Source organism: Hoplias malabaricus, chromosome 16 (genome assembly GCF_029633855.1).
Source record: "Hoplias malabaricus isolate fHopMal1 chromosome 16, fHopMal1.hap1, whole genome shotgun sequence".
NCBI lineage: Eukaryota > Metazoa > Chordata > Actinopteri > Characiformes > Erythrinidae > Hoplias > Hoplias malabaricus.
Window position 1 is genome coordinate 12511956 of NC_089815.1, and position 23761 is coordinate 12535716.

General features: G+C 38.1%; 1 protein-coding gene across 1 annotated transcript; it reads right to left on the reverse strand.

Annotated features, from left to right (window-relative positions):
• Positions 1–1880: 1880 nt before the first annotated feature.
• lmnb2 (lamin B2) lies at positions 1881–23656 on the reverse strand. The gene is made up of 12 exons (XM_066647684.1): positions 23263–23656; positions 19476–19612; positions 17347–17503; positions 15903–16028; positions 14019–14189; positions 13693–13818; positions 9895–10115; positions 8487–8715; positions 7759–7866; positions 7344–7463; positions 6917–7015; positions 1881–3992 (listed from the first exon to the last, which is right to left on the reverse strand). Exons 1-12 carry the CDS (start codon positions 23461–23463, stop codon positions 3951–3953), a joined length of 1737 nt encoding a protein of 578 aa, XP_066503781.1. The 5' UTR covers positions 23464–23656; the 3' UTR covers positions 1881–3950.
• Between the last annotated feature and the right edge of the window lie 105 nt (positions 23657–23761).

The following is a 23761-nucleotide window of genomic DNA, read 5'->3' on the forward strand; positions in this document are numbered from 1 at the left end:
CGAGCTCCTAACCCTGTCTCTAAGGGAGAGTCCAAACACCCTGCGGAGAAAACTCATTTCAGCCGCTTGTACCCGCGATCTCGTTCTTTCGGTCACTACCCAAAGCTCGTGACCATAGGTGAGGGTTGGGACGTAGATTGAACGGTAAATCGAGAGCTTTGCTTTTCTGCTCAGCTCTCTCTTCACCACAACGGACCGGTACAGAGCCCACATTACTGCTGACGCTGCACCGATACGCCTGTCAATCTCACGCTCCATCTTTCCCTCACTCGTGAACAAGACCCCGAGGTATTTAAACTCCTCCACTTGAGGCAGGATCTTCCCACCTGGAGTTTCATTTTCAGTTGATTTTTATTTTATTCATGTGTACATTTGGATTTGAATGTGCAGTGTTCCCAGTGCCTTTATGTATGTGGAAATAAATGCTATTATGAGGATTGTGCTATTTATCAGTAATACCCACTATTATTTTGCACAGAACTGTATAACACAAGGTCAGCAGGGTGGAGCAGCAGGTAGTGTCGCATTCACAGGGACCCAGATGTTGTGAGTTTGTGTCGTGCTCCGGGTGCCTGTGTGTGAGGAGTTTGGCATGTTCTCCCTGTGTCTGCGTGGGTATCCTGTGGGTGCTCCAGTTTCCTCCGATGGTCCAAAAACACATGTTGTTAAGTGAATTGATGACTTAATAAAAGGTGTGACTGAATGTGTCCAGTGTTCCTGCCTTGATTCTGGGTAGGTTCTGGGCCCACCTCGACACTGAACTGGAAAAGCAATTACAATGAACGAATGAATGAATGACTCAATTAATGCATAACAAAAGATTTGACTCTTTCCCACCCAATTAAGTCTGACAAGACATACCTTAATGATTCTTAATGATTCCAGTTGAAAATCTTTATTCATTACATAGTGGAACACATTGAGAACAAAATAAAATAAAAAAAAAAAAGATCAATGTAAGTCAAAAGTGTTATCCCATGGAGGTCTGGATTTGGAATCATACTCATAATGAAAGTGGAAAATCAAATTACAGGTTGATCTAACTTCAGTGGAAATTCCTCAAGACAAGTTAAAATAAGGGCTCAGTAGCATGTGTGTGTGTGGGTGGCCTCCACATGTCTGTATGACCTCCCTACAACGCCTGGACATGCTCCTGATAAGGCAGCGAACGTTTTCCTGAGGGATGTCCTGGATAGTCTGTGGTGCAACATGGCGTTGGTGAATGGAACAATACATGATATCCCAGATGTGCTAGATTGGATTCAGGTATGGGGAGTGGGCAGGCCAGTCCATAGCATCAGTGCCTTCATCACGCAGGAACTGCTGAGACACTTCAGCCACATGAGGCCTAGCATTGTCATGCATCATAAGGAACCCATTGCACCAACATATGATCTCACAATGGGTCTGAGGATTTCATTCCAGTTCCTAATGGCAGTCAGGGTACCTCTGGCTAGCACATGGAGCATTGATGTGTCATCCTGGACGAGCTGAACCCCCTAAGCAACTTCTGTGGGTTGTAGACACTGCTTCATGCTACCTCCATGAGTGAGAGCTCTGACAAAATACAGAAGTGAACATCAGCCAGAATGGACGAGAACAGAAAAATGGTCTGTGGTCACCACCTGCAGAACCTTTATAGGGGTTGTCTTGCTAATTGCCTCTCATTTCTTCCTATTGGCTGTTCCATTTGCACAACAGAAGGTGAAATTGATTCACAATGTTGTTGTGTGTGTATATAATATATATTTACATATAATAAATAAAGTACCCAAAATTAAGTAAAGTTATTGCTTTGTCTTCAACAAGGTGTCACACTGTTCAGCAAAAGAAAAAAAAAGTCATCCTCTTAATATGTAAAACATTTATTGTATAATGCATACAAAATTTTAAATCACAAAAAATATATATTAAAAATGACAATATTGGCATGCCCTATGTTGAAGCCTTCATCAAGTCCTCACATGATCCTAAAAATACTATTTCTACTCAGTTTAGATTTTTTCCCTTTTCACATCATACAAGGGCTCAAATTTCCCAGCCTTCTGCAAATACAGATCCATCTGCCATCTCAACAGCAATTTATCAACAGTAGTATCGTTACTGTTATCCTGAAATTTTGTACAGAGACAACAAACAGAACTATCACAGTTGTGTCTAATAGAAAGAATCAAAAATGATTACTACATTTACAAAATGAGGGTTTGTTCAAGAAATAAACAAATAGCCTGCGATAGCCCAATAGCCTGCAATAAATGATCAGATGTATTGCCTAATATTCAAATCTGTGCAATATACATAATTCATTAATCAATGCATTAGATTATCAATGTTAAGGACATGATCAGGGAATTATTAACACTAACAACTTTAGTGAACCATCAAAATGATGAAAATGTAAACAACCTCATTATACCCCCACCCAAAAAAAAACATCCATATGCAAAGTAATCTGACAGTCTAATATAGCCCCAAACCAATAGTAGAATTACAGAAAAGATAAACCACACATCTTTAACTGCTGCAAATAATTTACATGTGCATTAAATATTTCATCACACTGAAATGCCTATGCAGCCCTGGGACTCCTGTTTCACACTATAGAAATTTAACTAATTAATTAATTAGAAGTTCACCTCCAAGTTAATTTCAAGGAGGGGGGAAAAATTTCCAAAATGTAATGTAAAATAAAACTGTTTTTGTAATTTAAATATATCCACAGTACTGCAGACAGGGTACTGAGCACAGCACAAAAGGGTACAAGAATGTGACAACAGTTTTGTTCCTGTCCAGTGATTAAAACTTCAATTAAATATTCACTGTGTTCATACTTCTCAGAATTGTTTTTTTTTTTTTTACATTTACAACAAATTACAACAGAATGGTGGGCTTTTACATGTCAGAAATTAACAATGAACAGAGTGGAAAGTGTTACCCATGAAGATTATTCACCAGTGGCTTAACTTGTCAGGCAAAAAATAAAAAAATAAAAAAAATTCACACACCTAAATATTTAAAAACACCTATATACTGCATTTCTGAATTGCCATCAAAATATTTACTGTTCAATTCAGTTCAGTTCAAAGTTTCTATTTAACAATAATAAAAAGGTCACAATTTTTGGTGGTGTCACAACAGATGTGTGTTCTTTCAATGTTCAAATTAATGGTTAATAAGATTCTGTACGATCCATATGATTATGTTTGTGTATGTGATTCCTTTGAATTCTGAAGACAGTCGTCCGTTAAATTTAAGCAAACATAAGGCCAAAATGAAATCTTACTAGAAATGTCTGACTACACTTTATCTTGTATGATTCAAGATCAAGGCTCAATAGAATGGCAGCAAGATGCACAATGAGATGTAGTTGTGTGGTTACAAAACAAAAAACAAACAAAAAAAAAAACCCACAAAGCACACCCAAATTAAAACATTCATTAATCAGTATGAGTGATATTACTTATATTGTACTGATGCAGTGGTTTATTATTAAACAGAAGACAAACATTTCTTTGATAAGCCAGTAAGTGATCAATCTCCTAGAACACTTTTCCCCCACCCTGTTTATCCTACAGGCAAGACGAATAAAAACACACAAGCTAAACAATAGCAGTCAAATCCACCTACACCTAAACTCATCCTGGATATAAAAAATCCCCAGTGGCAGGGCACCATAAATGTTTTAGGCCTACCAATGTCAGCCTACCATAAGGTACGCATATCCTTTTTTATCAGCATTGAGTCTTTTGACTCAAAAAATACAAAAAAAAAAAAAAAACAACAAAAACAAACAAAAAATGTTTATCAACCTGATTAGCAAGGTACATTAAAATAGCAATAAAATAAATCTGGGTCAGTGATATTTTTAGGGAAAGACAAGAGATGATTAATAATACAAAAGTAGTGGCTCCAAGAAGGAAAAGTTTTACTATGCCATTTGAGAAGCTCCCTCACATCACGGCACATTCTCTGGATCGGGTTTTTGGATCCCCCTGAAAAATAAGAAATGACAAACTGAAACCTGCCAGACAACTGGGCTACGAAACATTCAAGTGGAATTAAAAAAAATAATAATAAAAAATAGTAATTATAGCCACAATTTATAATTTGTTGAGTCAAAGTGCAAGTTTTCTCAAATTGGATGAGCTTTTCGGATATTTATTTTTAGCAGATCTTTTTGAGTCAAACAGACCGTGTATAAATTGGGTGGAGTAATCACTGGAAAAATGATGCATGTTGTGTGAGCGACATTTTGTGTGAGTGTCCATGTCTATGGTGTATGTTATGCGTCTGTGTGAGTGGTCCATATATGAGATTCTAGCGGTTTGTTTGCACACGTCAAACCTGCTCTTCAGGAATTGGGACCCTAATGGAAACACCAGTGATATGTGATGTGTAATGTGTCTGAATGTATTTGGGCATGTAGGTATTGCAGGTAGGGTGCAAAGAATCTGGAGAAATGCGCATTTCTTTAATGAGCCTATCTTTTTAAATGCCTTTCGGTTTTACCTATAAAGCTTACTCAGTAAAAAGCACCCACTCACAATGGATTCATTAATATCCCTTAAACATAAAAGAACCAATATGCACTGTTGTTCACAAACATTTAGTTTGAAAATGCGCCACAGAGATTAATGTGTTTTGGCAGTGAGTCTTAGAAGGGTGTTCCTTAAGGTGCCTGTTCAAATATAAAGCTGCTCCAATCATCAGATTCACTGGCCTCCTATTCACCGTCAGAGTCTGGTTTATAAAGTTAGTTTTTTTTTCTGGACTTGAGGTCAATAATGAGAGCACAACAGATAACGCGGATAGTTACAGTTATGAAAGCTGCTTGTATATAATCTTTAGGGAAACAGGAGGTTCTGAGAGTTAGTTAAAGTTAATATTAACTGTGTTCAGGTTGAGGACAAGTGCTGTAAACATGCAGCAATTTAAATAGTCTCTGGCCATGTCCCAAACTGCACACTGCTGCTCTGAATAGTATGAAAATACACATAGCTACCACCCTTAGCAGTGCTTTCTGTAGTGAAGTATGCAAAGTTCCATAGTGCGTTGTTTGGGACACAGCGTCTCTAACGTTAATCAAATGCTGTTCCACAATTATAAATGCAGTATTTTACTGCCTTATCTACATAGGAATCAGCTTATAGCTAATATTTTGGGTATGGGGTGAGCTTTGACTCAGCAAATGTGTCCCTTACCAATATCAAACTCACTCCTACGCCTTTGCACCTGCATTGGATCATTCTTGCACAGATTGAAAAGTGAGAAACTACAGCACAGTTTAAGTATTAAACTTTCAGTATTTTGACCGATTTTCTGTATTTTTGAATGTTTGAACATTGATGTTAATGTTGTATCTGGTGTTATAATATTAAGCTACTGATTTAGAGACATATGGGACAGGTGGGGCGCAGAAATTCCCCTTCATCCGAGATGGGGAATCACAGAAAAAGTTTGAGAGCATCACTTTGTGTGCTTTCAAAACAAAATTTTATTTATTTATTTTTTTTAAAGCCAGCCAGACATGCATTTTCCCTTATTAATATAAGAATTTGTATTGTGTATGTATAGCACACCCAGAAAGAAGAATGTGATCCTAACAACTACAATAACAATCCCAGCACCATTTCCTTTGATCCCTAATAAATTCCACTGGCCTCAATGCACCATTAAGCTCATTATATATGTACACCCCTTTTTTATAATGTAAAGATGCACCAATCAATCAGACGGCAAACAGAATCTGCTGGTATTAAGCTTAATCTTGCCAGACAGTTCGAGGCAGTTCAGAGAAGGTTTGGCAACAAGTGGAGCTGTACTATTCTTTGCCCATTTTCCTGGCAGTTTAGTCCACCACTAGTATATCAACATTATAGTACTCCTCCAATGGCAAACATTAATGGTAGAAGTTTTGTAATATTAATATAGTGCTATACAAAAAAAAAAAAAATTTTAGACATGCCAATAAAAAAATGAATATCAAATACGACCACCTGCAATTTCACAACTGTAATCAAAAAACCCTTTTTTAAATTTTTTGCAAGCTCAAAACTAGTCTAGTGTTTACAAAGCCCCAGTACTCAAAAACTTAACAGCTGTTTAATTTTGAACAGAGTGTTTGTTTGAAGTGGTGTGACTCCTCTAGTCATTAGTGTTCAGGTTTAGCTCTCCAGGAAACTCACAGACTAGTCACGTGTTTCTGCATTTCACACGTGTGCTTACTCAGCCAATCAGTTCTGTGTATTATGATGCGCGCTGTAACTCAAATGAGTGACACAATGCAGGGCCCCAGACACGTTCTGGGGCCAGTAAAAGTAGTGCAAGGGCTAAAAAGCTCTTTTGGGACACTTTCAGGATGACAGTGTTGTGTGAGGTAAAACCAGAAACATTAATAAGGGATCGATTACGGGTTTAAATTCTGATAACTCTGAACGTGGATCCAGTTTACAGTTTACTTTACAGTCCTGTTCTGCAGCATAAAAAGCTAATCAGCTTGCTGTTAACACCCTTCAACAAAAAAAGCCAATGAGATTCTGTTTTTTTTTTTTTTTTTAATTTTTCCTTCCCCAAAATTATTGCTTTATTTGTACATTTTTCTTTAAGTGAGAAAAGGACATTTCATTTAGAGTATTTGTTGTTTATAATTATTAATATATCAGGTTGAAATTTAAGTGTAATTGAAAGTGTAATTTGATTTGACATTCAGTTGTTTACTGTATAAAATGATTCTATAATTATAAGGCTGTTTTAATGTACAGGATGTAGCACTGATCATAATGCAAGTTATACATTAAATGTTCTCAAGCTATAGTCTGGAACATACTCTAGCTGGACCTTTATTAATTTTAATTAATTACCCCTGATATAGAAGCTTTACTAGGTTTTATGTGGATATATAACACATTCAACTTGCCTGCTGATGAAACAAATCTTCATCTCTGAAGTCTCCTTCCTCATTGGCTCCATTCTCTACTTCTACCAAACTTTTCGTGACGATACGTTTTGCTACCTCCTGGTGAGTCAATTATTTAAATGGTGAGATATGTTCCCCATCAAAAATAGGCCAACAACACGTTCATGCTACATTTAACCCACATGTCTGAATAAATTGCTCTGGGTAGGATTAAATAACTGAAATATAGAAAAAACAACACTAGAAATAATGAACTTGACCAAAAAAAAAAAAAGCTCTGAAAAGCCTCAAAAATGTTCGATTTTCCATAACTATAAAAGCTATAAAAACAAAACTTTTTCCAAAATGACAACTTTAAGAGAACAAATCATATAAATACTCATGCATATTTTTGAACAGTGACAAATAAGTAAATGTCAAAGCATACCTCCCCATTGCTGTTGACTAGCAAGGTAAGGGTTTCATCTCCAGTACCCCAGCTGCTCTGGCTCTTCCACAGCAAATCTGAGGGAGGGCTGTGAGCTACACCTGCATCAGCAGCCCATACCTGTGCAAAGTGGCATAATAAAATCAAATTCCTGTTTAGTTCAAAACTAAAAACATGCAATTAAATGTAGAAGAACATGACTAAATGGCACAATGTGTCACTGTCACACAGCTCCAGGCTCCTGGGGTTGTGTGTGGCATGTTCTCCCAGTATCTGCATGGGTTTCCTGCAGGTGATCCTTTTTGTCCGATTCCTGTTTTTAGGTGGGTTGCTCTGGACCAACCACGACCCTGAATTGGATAAACAGTTACAGACAAGGAATGAAGAACTTGACTAAGTAGAAAGAATTACCAACCTTAACAGTTTGGCCTGCTTTGAGGACAAACTTAGGGCTGAACTTGTATGTAATTTCGTCTTCATCTCCAACTTGTCTTTTTAGCCTCCAACTTCCCAGTGACTGATCCTTTAAAGATGAAGAAGAGAGAGAGAAAATAATAATAATAATAAACTTGGAACACTTTGGTGCCTGGGCAACAGCAACTAAAGTGTTCTAAGCTTATCTACATTTTCACCAACTGCATAAAAATAGTTAATTAATTAATTAGAGTCTATATAGTTGTATGCATACATCTTGAGCTTGTTGAATAACAATTTAATATCATTTTCTAACAGAAAATAAAAAAGGTGCAGTCCCTAAAGAGAAAATGAAAACTCAGCCAAAGAGCATGTAAAATGGCCCACATCTGATTATCTGGCTAAATCTAATTTTTAATATTAGGCTGCTAACACACTTTGTAATAGGACCTAGAGCCAACATTAGTCTATACAAATCATAGTCCTAAACTGACTGACGTGCATATTAACAATGCTTCGTGCATGTTGAACAGAGAATATGCAAATTCACCAAAGCTAAAATGGTCTGGGTCCTAAGTCACACGCTGACTTTGTAAAAATTTTCATCAATATGAAAACTTATGAAATAAAATTACTATTAATGGCTATTACAGGATGTCAAACGCTGCCCACTGAAATTTCACTGCTGGAATCTACTGCTTTGCCCCATTACTCAACCATATCACCCACCTTATCAGAGTTGTTCTTGAGAGTCACAGATTTACCCTCCAGGTCAATCTCCTCTATAGTGACGGCACCTGAAGCCTCAGCTTGCTGGCTGACCTGGACACTGGGTGCACTCAGAGGATACTGCTCTTCTACCCGCTTCCTCTTGGCACGGGTGGTGCGGGAAGAGCTGCTGCTTGCTGTGCTTCGGGAGATGGTTACTCGAGAAGAGGGGCTCGGTGAGAGCTTTAGCCTTGGGAGAAAAGTAGAAGAGTCACCTTTATTGGTCCCTTTAGTAAAATTCCCCCATCCGTGACAGTGAACACAAACACACACTAGTGTGCAAATTTTCACACATACTAGGGGCAGCCAACACACAACCGAAGCAGGGGCCTGCCAGCAACCTTGGCACACAGGAGGCATTCTATCTATCATCCTTTATTGAAAATGCAATTAACGGTGGACACAAACCTCACATGATAAAGTTCACACATTTCTTGATGCAATGACTCCATCTAGCTCTTTTATTAAGTCTTGCTGATCAAGTCAACACTATTGATTTCTTGATGCTAACTTCTTAACTAAACTTCCTTCCTTCTTAAAATCATCAATATCCATATTAGAACCGCAGAACAAAATTTGCAGATTCCTGCTCACACCCCATTCTGCGTGTGCCCAAGTGTTAAAACTTCAACATCACTAAATGACTGTGTTCACATGCTCTTGATAATCAAATAACATAAAAAAATTATAATAAATAAAATATAACACTAAGCATGATGTGATCCATGCATTTAAATGCACTTCAGGTAATCATATAATGGGAAAACTCATGAGTTTATATGAGTCTCGCATAATATGATTTCTGCTTGGCAACAGTGAATAATAAAGAAAGAAATTACAAACTTACTGCTGGGAATGTTTAAAAACATGGCACCACTTTACTTGCAATTATCCATCTTTTTTTTTTTTTTTAAACAATTTCAATTTCCATTTCTCTGTGATTAGCCTAAGAGTTCTGCAGTGTGAGAGGAGCTCAAAGTTACTGCTCCTTCGTACTGTGAGGAGCCAGCTGATTTAGTTCAAGCATCCTATAAGGATACCCCTGTGGAGGTATACCATGCACGGCCATCTAGGAGGATACCCAGGACCCACTGGAGAGTATATATCTCTGGGCTAGCCTGGAAAGAACTGGGAATCACCCAGGAGCACGGGGTAGACACATATGGATTTCTCTGCTCACCATTTATTTGTTACTATCTCGACCACAAAATTGATTAAGTGGATAAGAAGATGAAGATGAAACTGAAGTAATAAGGTACTCTTATGTTCTTCTTGATACAGGACAAATACATGAAAACAAAACTGAGCTTTAAGCAGTTACTAAAATCTATGTAGCGTGGGTAAAAAAGGTGCTCGTCTATAGACTAACCTGTCCTCCTCTCCCTCCAACAGCTTCCGGTAGGCATTGATCTCCATATCCAGGGCCAGCTTGACATCCAAGAGTTCCTGGTACTCGTTGAGCTGCAGCTGCATACGGTCCCTCATTTCAGCCATTTCACGTTCCTTGCCATCTATCAGCCTACGATGCTTATCACGATCACTGTTCAGTATTTCTTCCAGCTCCCGCACACGCTCCTCTGTCGCTGATGCCTGCAAGGGAATGGGGAGAAAAACAGGTATAATCAAGCAACAATTACCTGATTATGTAATAATACCAACTGTAATCAATACACTAACTGAATGATTAGCAACAGTGGACTACAAACATACAAAACCTTCAGTGACACAGAATACTGTTGACACGTTATGCATTTTACGTCACAGTATGCACACTCCCAACACATAGGCTGTCCCAAATTTTAGATACCTCATTATGCTGCCTACTAAGATATTTTAATTTGGTCTTAACTTTAATGCATCCATTAATGAATCAAACCCTTACTCAGCCGCGAAGGAAATACCATGATGTAAAGCCAGAACAACTCCTGTTTCTTCTTACAGAGGGTGTTTTTATAAAAAATTAAAAAAATAAAACAACACACACACACACACACTGGTTGGGTGCCATGGGCAAGAACAAGCCATGACACAACCGCTCTTCAACAACAGCGTACAATAATCTGCCTCATGAGGACAGATGACCGTTAGAACGCTACCTACTTAAACAGCTGTCTATGCAGTCAGTGCTTACCTAGGCAGCTCACTAGGTTTTGGGACAGACTTAATATACAGGGTGGGCCATTTATATGGATACACCTTAATAAAATGAGAACGGTTGGTGATATTAACTTACTGTTTGTGGCACATTAGTATATGGGAGGGGGGCAACTTTTTAAGATGGGTGGTCACCATGGCGACCATTTTGAAGTCAGCCATTTTGGATCCAACTTTTGTTTTTTCATTGGAAAGAGTGCCATGTGACACATCAAACTTATTGGGAATTTCACAAGAAAAACAACAGTGTGCTTTGTTTTAACGTAACTTTATTCTATATGAGCTATTTACAAGTTTCTGACCACTTATAAAATGTGTTCAAAGTGCTGCCCATTGTGTTGAATTGTCAATGCAACCCTCTTCTCCCACTCTTCACACACTGATAGCAACAGCGCAGGAGAAATGCTAGCACAGGCTTCCAGCATCCTTAGTTTCAAGTGCTGCACATCTTGTATCTTCACAGCATATACAATTGCCTTCAGATAAAGATAAAAGTCTAAGGGGGTCAGATCGGGAGACCGTTCCGGGAGGCCATTCAACTGGCCCATGACGACCAATCCACTTTCCAAGAAACTGTTCATCTAGGAATGCTTGGACCTGAGACCCATAATGTGGTGGTGCACCATCTTGCTGGAAAAACTCAGGGAACATGCCAGCTTCAGTGCATAAAGAGGGAAACACATTATCATGTAGCAATTTCGCATATCCAGTGGCCTTGAGGTTTCAATTGATGAAGAATGGCCCCACTATCTTTGTACCCCATATACCACACCATACCATCAATTTTTTTTGTTCCAACAGTCTTGGAGGGATCTATCCAATGTGGGTTAGTGTCAGACGAATAGCAGTGGTTTTGTTTGTTAACTTCACCATTCGCATAAAAGTTTGCCTCATCACTGAACAAAATCTTCTGTGTAAACTGAGGGTCCTGTTCCAATTTTTGTTTTGCCCATTCTGCAAATTCAGTGCGTCGATCTGGGTCATCCTCGTTGAGATGCTGCAGCAGCTGGAATTTGTAAGGGTGCCATTTGTGAGTAGCTAATATCCGCCGAAGGGATGTTCGACTGATGCTACTCTCCAGTGACATGCGGGGAGTGCTACGTTGTGGGCTCTTGCTTAATGAAGCTAGGACAGCCACAGATGTTTCTTCATTAGTGACAGTTTTCATGCGTCCACATTTTGGCAAATCCAACACTGAACCAGTTTCATGAAACTTGGCAAGCAGTTTGCTAACTGTAGCATGGGAGATGGGTGGTCTCGTAGGGTGTCTTGCATTGAAATCTGCTGCAATGACCCAGTTACTGCGTTCACCAGACATCAACACAATTTCTATCCGCTCCTCACCTGTTAACCTCTGCGACATGTCAATGGCTGTAAACAAAGAAAAACAAAAAACAAACAAACAAAAAAAAAGTTGGATCCAAAATGGCTGACTTCAAAACGGCAGCAACCCATCTTGAAAAGTTGCCCCCCCTCCCATATACTAATGTGCCACAAACAGGAAGTTAATATCACCAACCATTCTCATTTTATTAAGCTGTATGCATATAAATGGCCCACCTGGTATACAGGTGCTGATCATAAAATTAGAATATCATTAAAACCTGTACAATATATATACAAAACATGGTGTTTAAAAGTATAGTATCAAAGTCATTATTTTGCTAATGTACCACTAATTAGCTGACATTTTTGCAGTTGGCATTCTCTATTTTGAAAAAAAAAAAAAAATAAATAAATAAAATAAAATAAAAAAATAGCAGGTGGCTTTACAAGTCTCAGAGGAAGCATGGGTTTGAATACACCCTTCCTGGTTGGTAGCATTATGTGTTATCCCATCTTTGGGGTGGAACTGAGAACATTAATAATTGGGGTGACAATTAAGATAAAATTGTTAAAATTACAAATACCAAAGCAAAAATGAGAAAAAGTTTTTAAGTCCACAGCTCAGCTGTGAACTGTGAACCTTAATTTTTCATCTTCTCTGTGTTGTCTTTTTGTGTGATGTGCTGGCAAACATTTTATGCAATGTGGAGCTGAAATCTGAAAAGAGAATCTCTTCACTTGTTTTAAATATCATATGTTTAAAATACTTTGGTTTCCTAGCACATTGCAATTCCTAGCATCAGTTCCACAGTGTAGCATTCACCGCATAAAAACTGATTTCTGGCCAAAGTATTAGGTATTCAGTTTTTTTTACAGTTAATGCATGAGTATTCAGAGAGATTTAAATGATGCTTTCAGAAATTCAATTATTACACCACTACAGGATTTTGCTTTACATGCACTTAATAACCTGATCTTAATCTAATTTCTGCTGTTATGTGATATTCAAGTGGTCTTAAATCAGAAATCCTTTTAAGACAGCTGGATTTTACCTCTGTATTCGGACTTCTTAGTGTATGTATACTCATACCCTGGATTCTTTCTGATTTCTTGGACTGCTCATGTGCGCAAACATATCAGAAGAGTGTAAAGCCTTTTCCTGAGTATTCAAGTTCTCTCATCATTCTGTATCTGAAAATTTACTTAGAACCACTCGCTCCCTCTCCCCAGGCCTTACCATCAACACGGGTCCAGCAGCTTGCGTCTCTTACTGTAACAGAGGGACACAGGCAGCGTCCAAGAATATAAACTTGCATTTAAAAAAAAAAAGAACTTGTCGCTCTTTGCAGCAGTACAGAGAAAGCTGTGAAGTGTGCAGCCCTGCCAAATATCAGCAATCATATATTTAATAATAAAAAAAAAAAAAAAAAAAAAAAAAACACACAATATTTGCACATAGTGGGTCCATGTTTACAAAAAAGTTGCAGCCGGAAGTTGCCAAAGATATGTGTGATATTATTGGCTGTTGCAAAGCAGAAATTATCTGATTACGCCAAGTGCATGTAAACTCATTGATCACAGTACTCACAAAATGTGATTCTGTACAGTTATTTGATTATCAACTGCATGCAAACACACCGTTTACAACAATAAGGAGTTCAAATCTACAGTTTGATTGATTTCCTACCTGCTTTTGGAGCGCAGACAGCTGATAGGTCAGACTCTCAATCCTTACACGAGCCTCTTGCAGCTCCTCCCGGGCTGTACTCACTGCCTTGTCATTGAAGTCAGATGACACCTTGGCATTATTGAGCTAAGCAGGAAAAAGGATAAGATACAGTTCAAGATATAGATCACTGATTAGTTTTGTGAAACTTTCTCACACTCAGCACCTTATCGAAAATCATCCTTTGACTTCTCACTGAGTAATCATAAACACATTTAGTACATTTTGTATTTACCGTTAAACTATTTCAGTAGGGTATGATGTATAACAGAACATTACCATATTACCTTGGCCTGGAAAGTTTGCTCCAACTCCTCCTTGTAGAGGCTGACCTGGTCCTCGTGCTGCTTGCGGAGATCTTGCAGAGCCTGAGCCAGTTTAAACTCATACTCCTGCTTAGCCCCAGAGTCTACTTCCACCATGCGTTTGTCATGGCGTCTCCTTGTCTCACGCACCTCCTTTAACAACCACAGTAATGTGTTAACATTTTAGTAACTATCTTTATAAGCATAAATTAGCACATTTACAGTCCTGATGAGACAGAGACAGGTACACACTCATTCATTCATATTATATAAGTAGATTAGACACAAGTTTTCCAGAGTTTCTCCCACCACCCTCTTCCCTCACCCCAGAGGATTTTGTCACCTTCTTTGAGGTGAAGGTAAACAAAATCCGCCAGACATCATTCACAACACATATTGCAACCCTGGCTCAGTCATGCAGGTTCCTACTATACAACATCTGGCAGATCCAACACTTTTCCTCGGGAGGTTGCCCAAGTTCTAATCCAGTCTCTGGTCCTTTCAAGGCTGCACTACTGCAACTCACTACTGGCTGGTCTTCCTCTGTGGGCCATCAGGTCCCTTCAGCTGATCCAGAGTGCAGCTGCAAGGCTCGTCTTCAATCTTCCAGATTTCACAGTTGTCACCCAACTGCTGCCCTCTCTTTACTGGCTTCCTGTAGCTGCCCGCATCATGCGTAAAACTCTCATGCTGCCTACAAAGGCAAGAACAGACCAGCCACTCCCTGCCTTATGGCAACGGTCAAGAGTCAGACTGTACCTCAAGCTCTTCAAGCTTCAAGTACAGCTTGACTTGACCTGCCATCCCTAAGGACAGGGAGGACAAGCGCCAAGGCTGTTCTCAGTCCTGGCACTGAGATGATTGAACATTACACTGGCTTCCAACAGCAGACTCTCTCATGGTCTTCAAACACAGACTGAAGACCCATCACATAATCTAAGTGCTCTCCGTATTAGACTGTTTTTGCACTTAACCCCCTTCTTTCAAGGTATGAGCACTGACTAGATTTTCTTTCTAGGTTTGAGCACTAGATGCTGTGTATGGCACTTGCTATGTTTTTGTTCTTTGTAGTTATCAGCACTGGCAGTGTCTTAGGAGACTTTGGATTCTATACATTCTCTCTATTATCCAGAGCAACTCTCAAAATTGCTCAGTGTTCAATGTCAGATAAATTCTGTGAATGTACCCCCCCACACACACACACACTTTAGAGTAGTGACTTACACTTTATGTCCCGAGAGTCTGCCCATTTGACTGATGTGTAATAAGTACACAGTACATAAACAACTTATAAGAACTACACCGGACGGCATGTGCATTAGAACGATCCAATCTCCCTGTGATGGTGTACAGTGGACAAATTCTTATCGTTCACAATTTAATATCATCATATCGCACCCCGCTAGTTATAAAGAAAATATGGAGGGCAGGACTAATAAATGCAGAATTGAAAAAACTTTTGTTTATAATATATAACACTGGCATCAATGTTTTTCTTGTTAATTTTGTTTCAAAATAAATACTAGATGATCTACCACCAAAGGACATTTTGTTGATTAAGAATTACAATCAATTACTTCCTCTCTTTATGAGATGTGTGTCAAATATTCCTGAGTTCCGAGCAGTCTTGCTGAGCTTGTGAACTGAGGCTTTGGCATGGTGTTGCACCAAGCACAGCCCCAGAAACATACACAAATGGAACGTGTTCCTATCTTATTTCCTATTATTCAGCCACGGTTCACATTGAAGAACCTGCTATTCTTTGGTTCTAGCAGTGAACTAATTTTTGTGGTTTGCAAACCAGTTTATGATGGTGGAAAAGCTATGTACATGCCATATAAATAATGAGAGAAAATAAACACCAACCTCCTCAAACATGCTCTTCCTGAACTGTAGTTCCTCTGTCAGACTCTGGCAGCGGTTCTCTAGATCCACGCGCGTCAGAGTTTCAGATTCTAGTTGCATTTTGGCCACAGCATGAGCATCCTCAGCCTAAAATATACCAGTAATTTAGTACAGGACCATCTAACACACACTAATTATTGAAGCCATTCCCAAACAAGATTTGGTTTCCATCTGGTTAGAATAGTATCACATTGAAAAGTGCAGGGAATTGAACATGGGTGTTTTCTAATTGTCAACTGGGCTACTAATCTGTTTCTTTCAGCTAGCTTATGTTTATGCTTCAGTCCTACTCTTTGTTTAACATAAAATGCAATCCATGTTTGAACATTTGAGCATTTCCACATTAAGTTGCATATCTGAATTTACTACAAATCCACAAACTTAAAGAAGACAAGCCAGCCAAATCTTGTGAACTGCCTAAGTAAGAAAACATGGGATTCAACAAGCTTAATATGTATCAAGGGAAATTTACTTTAAAGAGAAGTAATAACATAATGAAGCAAATATGATAACGATAACCTCTATGCTTTGATTTTTTTGATCCTGGATGTATTTTAACCAAACCATGTCACCGACATTTCATAATGGCAGCAAGGAATGGTATTAACTTGTGAAAAAAGGGGTATGTCACAATTAAAATGAAGATGTTTAATACTTTTACTGTTCAATGAAAAACATGTATCTACAAACTAACTAAGAAAAAGCTTTCAATAGAACACAGTGTAAAAAGGTTTATTTCCAAGAAATTGTGGAGCACTTATATTGTTCTATTAATCATGAAATATTGCAAAATGAATATGAATATTGTTCAACTGAAACATAAACTAAAATGGAGATACATGTTTTTCATTAGACAGCAACAATACACAAATTCTAAACAAAGTAAACTCCAACTGGTCACTGGGTCTTTATGAATTAATGGTTTTAAATTTCTATTAAATTGTTCTAGTCTCTATTACCAGCACCTAATTTTGAAAGAATGGCAAACATAACTCTAATTAAATGTTAATCAAGCAGAGAAAGTTCACAGTATAACAACTCGCTACAAAAACGAGGGTGCCCTTATATCAACCAGCCTGGGCAATTAAATCAATCAGTGTCTATTTGGCCCAGCTTGAGACAAAAACAAAGATTTTGGGAGAAAACGTTTTGAGAGCCCTGCAGCAGTATAAACTCTGGGTCAAAGGCATAAGCTGAAGCTGCACAACACTGAGCAGGCTAACTATGGCTCAGACATACCATAACTGTGCTAGCTGATTTCTGTATTTCTTCACTTAAAAAAAAAGGCTAGAATCTTTCAGTTTTTAAATATATTACAGCACCCCCTGATGGAGTTCAGAGTCTGAAACTTGCATTCTAAGCACACCAAATGAATCTGACACTTAATTGAAGGATTAAGATTTACCTTAGCCAACTGAGTCTTCAGGTCATCCAGTTCTGCAGAGAGCGCTGCATTTTCTCCAAGAGCTGTGTTGAGGGCTGCCTCACTCTGATTATACTGAGACTCCAGCTCCTTGATACGAGCCTGTGCCAAAGCCAGATCTCCATCCTTCTTCTTAAAACTGGAAACATGACAGAATGTGTAGTAGTTTTTGCCAGCAGTGGTAATCATGTTTAAACTTTTAAAAAGAAGTCGACCAGATGAGTATGATGACAACCAGTATGTATTACTAATATTAAATTGTATTACTTATATTAAAATATACTGATAATGATTTCAATAATATTACTATTTTTTTTCACATTTTAAACAATTAACTTTGACAACATGGCAAAAGATAAATCTTACAAATAGCAAAATGCTGAGAACACAAACTTTATTCATTTAAAACAATTGAGGACTATTGTTCCTCAAAATTTAATTGAGATTTTTGTAAGAACATTAAGGGAAATAAATAAAATTATCTCTGAATATAGAACTAGGACAGGCTGGTAGGCAGAAAAAAAAATCTATATGCCTGTCTGTGATATTTCCTTTGTGGTCAAAATATCACCAAATGCTCATGAGCATACAGCCTCAGACTTCCTGTTAACTTTTGTTAACTAGCAACAAGAGTAAAACAAATTAAAAGAACAGTACCAAGAAAAGGCAGGCAAGTGAAAAGAACAGATTGACTATTTTAAAATGTTAGACAGTGGGTTCACAGAAAGATCCACACCGATTACTTGTATTCTCTCAACAGATGGAAGTAGACCTTAAAATTAGATAAGCTTTTAACCTCCATATGGTGGTCTTAAGCCTATATGGTAAACTAAGTCAGTAGACTACTAAGCAAAATCTATCAAATGAGGTTGAAGGGAGTTTTCTGTAATGTAAACATTTAACAACTGATCCGTCAAAGTAAATTATTCATAGCCATGAATTCTATTTTTGTCTTGCTCTTTAAAAATTCAAGTTTGAATAGTCTCAGTTGTGCACTGCAATATCTGGGTATTGTATCAGTACATGCCATTGTTTGAAAGGGACCAAACATAGCCTTGAAATACAGTGTGACTTATGGATTGTCATGTAAATAGGGGTGGGTTATATGGCAAGCATACATTATCACGATTATTATTATTATTTTTTAAAGGATCACAATCTCGATTCTTTTTTATGCTGGTTTTTAACCTCAACACTCCAGGTATTTTTTTCCATTTTACACCCGAAAATACATACTCAGATCTTATTTAAAAATAATTTCACTGAAAAAAAAAATTCTTTATCTAAGCTTAATGGCAACAGTTGACATTTTAACTTCCTTGACAAACTAATCTCATGAACCTCTCCAAATGGCTTTTTACCCTCACCAAACAGGAAAAAAGCTCTGACTCACCTCAATTTATTCTGATATTTAGTCTTGTTGCTAACCCAGTACTCTTCCCCTTTATGGTCAGATGTGTTTGAAGGAGGGAACTTTCCCTGATTGGCTGTAGAGTGAGGCTGCCTCTCTCACTCCCCTCCTGTGTTTAAATGGTCTCAGGAGAGAAAGGGCAGGCAGTGAAAGGGATCTAAGCTTTGAAAACTTATTTATTGTTTTGATTGTTGTTTATTTTGATTGCTGTTGCCACATAAAACTCTGTGTCTTCTCTCACGGTGCATATCTATTAGGCATCAAAGCTTGGTTGCTTCCCCGACTCCTTGGTTGAGCATCGCCCCTGACTGTTCTACAGATTTGATGGACGTGTTGTTAAAGCTAAGAGCCCAAACTACAAAGCTTTTGTGCGTGTTTGTGGTCTCTTCAGGCTTCATGGTGCCAGTGTTTTTTTTTTTTTTTTTTGCGAGGAAGTGATCTTGTGTATGTAATAAATTCTTTTGGTTTTAATTCAGTAGTCGTACATTTTAGAGTAGTGACTTACATTAACGGTGTCCCGAGAGTCTGCCTATTCCGACTGACTATTCGACAATATCCCTGTGATGGTGTATCATGGACATTCTTATTATTCATGATCAAATATCTTCATATCGCACACCCCTACATGTAAATACATTTTACTCAAGACTTAATACGGATGAAATTGGTCCTTCAACTCTGAACCAATAGTTTAACTTACTTCCTAGTGACCTCCTCAAGTTCAGCGTTGGCCTTGCCTAGATCAATCTGCAGTTTTGCTCTTTCTCTTGCAGTCTCGTCAAGGACACGCCTGGCGTCAGCCAGCTCTGCCTCATACAAAGACTTAATTCCAGTTACCTTGAGAAGAGAAGAGAACCAGTCAAAAGTCGGTCATATAGTTTAGTCCTGTGGCCATGTTTTGCCTTAAGCAAGTGGTAGTAAATATTGCATGCAGATACTATGTTTATTCCCTTACAAATACTATCATGCATGGTTACAACTATTAGGCCAGAACAAATGATTGTGGACAGAGACATAGTGTGCTGATATGCAAAAGAAGATTATGTAAATGTAAAGCAGTTTTCACATATGAACTCACGTATGAACATATTCAGGAAATAAGGTCCAGAGATGTTCTGGAATCAGTTGTCTGCGGATGAAGTGACATCATTGCCTGAACTGCAGATGGCGAGCAGGAAGTGATTGTCCACACAATGAGCTCTATGAGACGCTCTAATAAAGCTTGTAATTTGCTTCGTTTATGGTCAAAATTATTTTAACTGATAAACCGGGGGAGCTGGTTTGTTGTTCATAAGATTGCAACATTGCAAGAATGAGATAAAAGAGCTTGTAAGAACAAGAACAAGATTAAGCAGCTTTATATTCAGAAATGTCTTGTTTGAATTTAATTGTGTCTTGTATATGTTGTTTAAATCTATCACCAGCGCACAGCATAGCACCAACAGAATTGTGCAAAAAGCAATACTCCTCACAACCACAAAGCTGACGTCAAATTTTAATTCTCTAACTAAATGGTACAGCAGGCTCCAATACATACCTGCTGCACTATTTAAGGTGGAACCTGAGTTTATTGTGCTGTCTATTAGGACCAAGCATTTTAATTTGCTCAGTTCTGTGGAATTCCACTTGTCAGGAGGCAATTTAGTTTTATCTTTTTTTCCACTCTATTCTCTCAGTTAATCCACAGGACAACAAAAGAACAACATGACGTTCAGGATGCCTGGAAAGGAAATTCATAGCAGCTAATCTTACAGTTTAAATTTAATTTAACCACCACCTCCAAAATATGTTGTAATTTTCTGCACAATACAGGTTCCTCGCCTCAATCTCCTCTTTCTGTTTTTCACCTCTTGCCCTCCAAACTACAGTCCATTCACACATTGCATACCATGGAAGATTGTGTCATACGTTCTCACATATTTGAAATGCTCTGTGCAGGGATACACTTCGATTATCATTAACATTAGCGGCTCTTTTTACACATGATGTGTGAGTAATAGGGCACTAGCAGAATAAAGTCTGGATAATGTCCAGTGAAAATATTACTGATGTTTGCACTCACACACATTACATACAAGTAAACTCTGGAGAATTTCTGGGTTTCCATGCATATATTAAAGGGGCTTAGGTACGCACCTGTTTAGATTAACAATTTTAAGCGAAGATATACATTATAAACATGTATATCTTTATACATATATAATTATACATACAAACATACAACAGTAACACCAGCTCAGCTACTTCAGGTTTTTTTTCTGGCACTTATCTGTTAGTGGCACAAGAACACAGACTTAAAGCTTAATTAACGCCAAAATATTGTATGTGTTATTATTGCTAAATGTACAGTGGAAATTAGAAGTTTGCATGCACTTTTCCCATAACACACTCATAAAAACTGTTTTTCACAAACATTAAATCTTAGAAAACATTCTCTCTTAGGTCATTTAGGATCTCTACTGAATTTTAAAAATTTAATGTCATAATACTAGAGACAATGCTTTCAATTATTATTTCTTTCATCACATTCCCAGTGTCTCAGAAGGTAGCATTGTCTTTGAATTTTTAAAACTCTGTCAAACTTTTCAAGTGGCCTTCCACAACCACAAAGCTGCTGGAACTGTTGCCAATTCCTAATGACAGAGTCCGTGTGTAACTAAGTGAGGTTTGTAGCCCCTTGCTCACATCCCTTTTTAATTCTGTCAATAAATGTTCTATGGAATTGAGGTCAGAGTGGGAAATCTTGAAGTTGTTTTGGGGTCATTGTCCATTTGGAAAACCCATGTGTGTCCAAACTTGATCTTCTGATGTCTTATATGATTTCTTTTGAAATTTCCATGATGTCAAGCAAAGTAGTAAGTAGGGTAATTGATTAGGTGGGCCGGCATGATTTAGGAATACTGTCGAGCTCAACCCTCATCAACATCTGGCACCAGCTAGTTACATCAGTGAAAGCCATTTGCATCTGTGTCTGAACTAGACCATCAGGCCTCGGTGGTACTTTGACAGAAACCTCCTTCAGCTAACACTGGATTCCACAGATGTGTGCTGCACTAGTGCCACTTGTGCCTGGCAACAACTTTCGATGACCAAAGGTGAACTTATAACACTGATGAATATAACGGACTGACCAGTGCATAGTCACTGGTTTACTGCTGCTATATACCAATCTCCAATAACGAATCCCCCCAACCAATTACACCTTAAACAATGCGACACTAGTATTTGGGTGTATTGAAGCACCAGAATGTAACTGTTTAACGTGGATCGAAAAATTTGAGACAGAAGCAGGGCCTACTTTATATCAAGCAAACAAATAAACCAGAAAACATGGCCACACTCTTGATTAAACACTTTCTCATGGACTCATGCATAAAGACATTAAGCATTACAAGTAGTTCTATTTTTCTTCTTCACCTCCTCTGGCAATGAAAGAGAAATTGAACACTTCAGTTCCATGTTTCAAGTTAAAGCCTTGACTACGGAGTGTGCCACTGGCCCTACTCTAACGGGATGTTTGACAGGTAGGGAAGTCCATGGAATTGAAAATACAGTCTGCCTGGTTTGCATTTTCACAAGCATTTTGACATACACAATATCTGAAATAGCTCCATAATCATTATCCCCTGTATTTAACACTATACAGTGCACTACTATAGGCAACTAAATTCAGGTGAGCAGTGAACTATTTCGGATACAACCTCATGCAGGGTTTTACAAAGCAATGCAGCATATTATGGGTCACCAGGGATTCACACTACCTCAATGCTGTGTATTGTGCGATTGATTGAGTCCAATAAAAATGGTCCGCTACCACTAAGCCTAAAATAGTGCACTATATAGTGAGTAGGGCAGTTTCACACAGCAACAATGTTACTGCAAACAGAGAAGCACATATCCCCTTTAACATTTAAAATTTTGTCGCCTTTCTAGTGTGGTTTTATGTTTGAAAATTACATTCCAAATGCATTGTCACTGAGTACTAATTCATAATAGATGAATAACATTTTAAGAAGCATTTGACACCGTTATTACATGAGCACATGAAACATGCTAATTCAAGACAAAAATAATTGTTAATTTAAACAAAGGCACAAAAACATACAGATCTCTGTGTAAATAATATATCAACAGATCTCTACCAAATTGCAAATGGAAATGTATTTACTAAATGTGAATTTTGAGTGCATACCGTATGTAAAAGTGGTAAATTTATATTCAAACTTACAATTACATTGCCAATATTACACCCTCCCCCCGCCCAATTTTAATACTGAAATGCTTCATTTACAAGCTGTGCTGCTAACGAGTCGCTTTTAACATTAACGGAACTGTCAGCTTTAAACTTATTTTCGAATTATACGTAAACAGCGTAGCAGTTAGTTGCATTTTGGCGCCCCGATTTTTTTCCGATCATTCCATTTCGCCATAAAAATGTGCAATTAAACTGATAAACTATAACCTAACATTCAAATAAATAACTTCACCTCTCTTGTCGTGACCTCTTCCTTTTCGGAGACTTTAACCATGAGCCGATCGTTCTCCAGTTCCAGGGCCCGAACTCGGTCGATGTACACGGCCAACCTGTCGTTAAGGTGCCGCAACTCCTCTTTTTCCTGCAAGCGGGAAATGCGTGTCGGAGACAGCGGCGTACCTACTGCAGAACGGCTTGGTGTCGCGGTAGCCATAATCAGGATCCTCAACAAACGGTGGAGCTAAAAACTAAAATCCAACACCAATATTCCTATTTACCTACCTAACTCCTTTTCTTCTTGCTATCTTAAATGCCGATTAAACGCATAAAATCAAGCGAACTTGAACGCGAATATGACTTTTATTCGCAAAACTGAAAGACCCGCTGAAAGTTTTTTGAATGAAAGTCCAACGGCGCAAAATATTTGAGTAGAGAAAACAAAATGGCCGCCACCAACGTAAAAACGCGCCAAAATTCGCGACCTTTGAATTCTGGGAATTGTGGTCCTAATC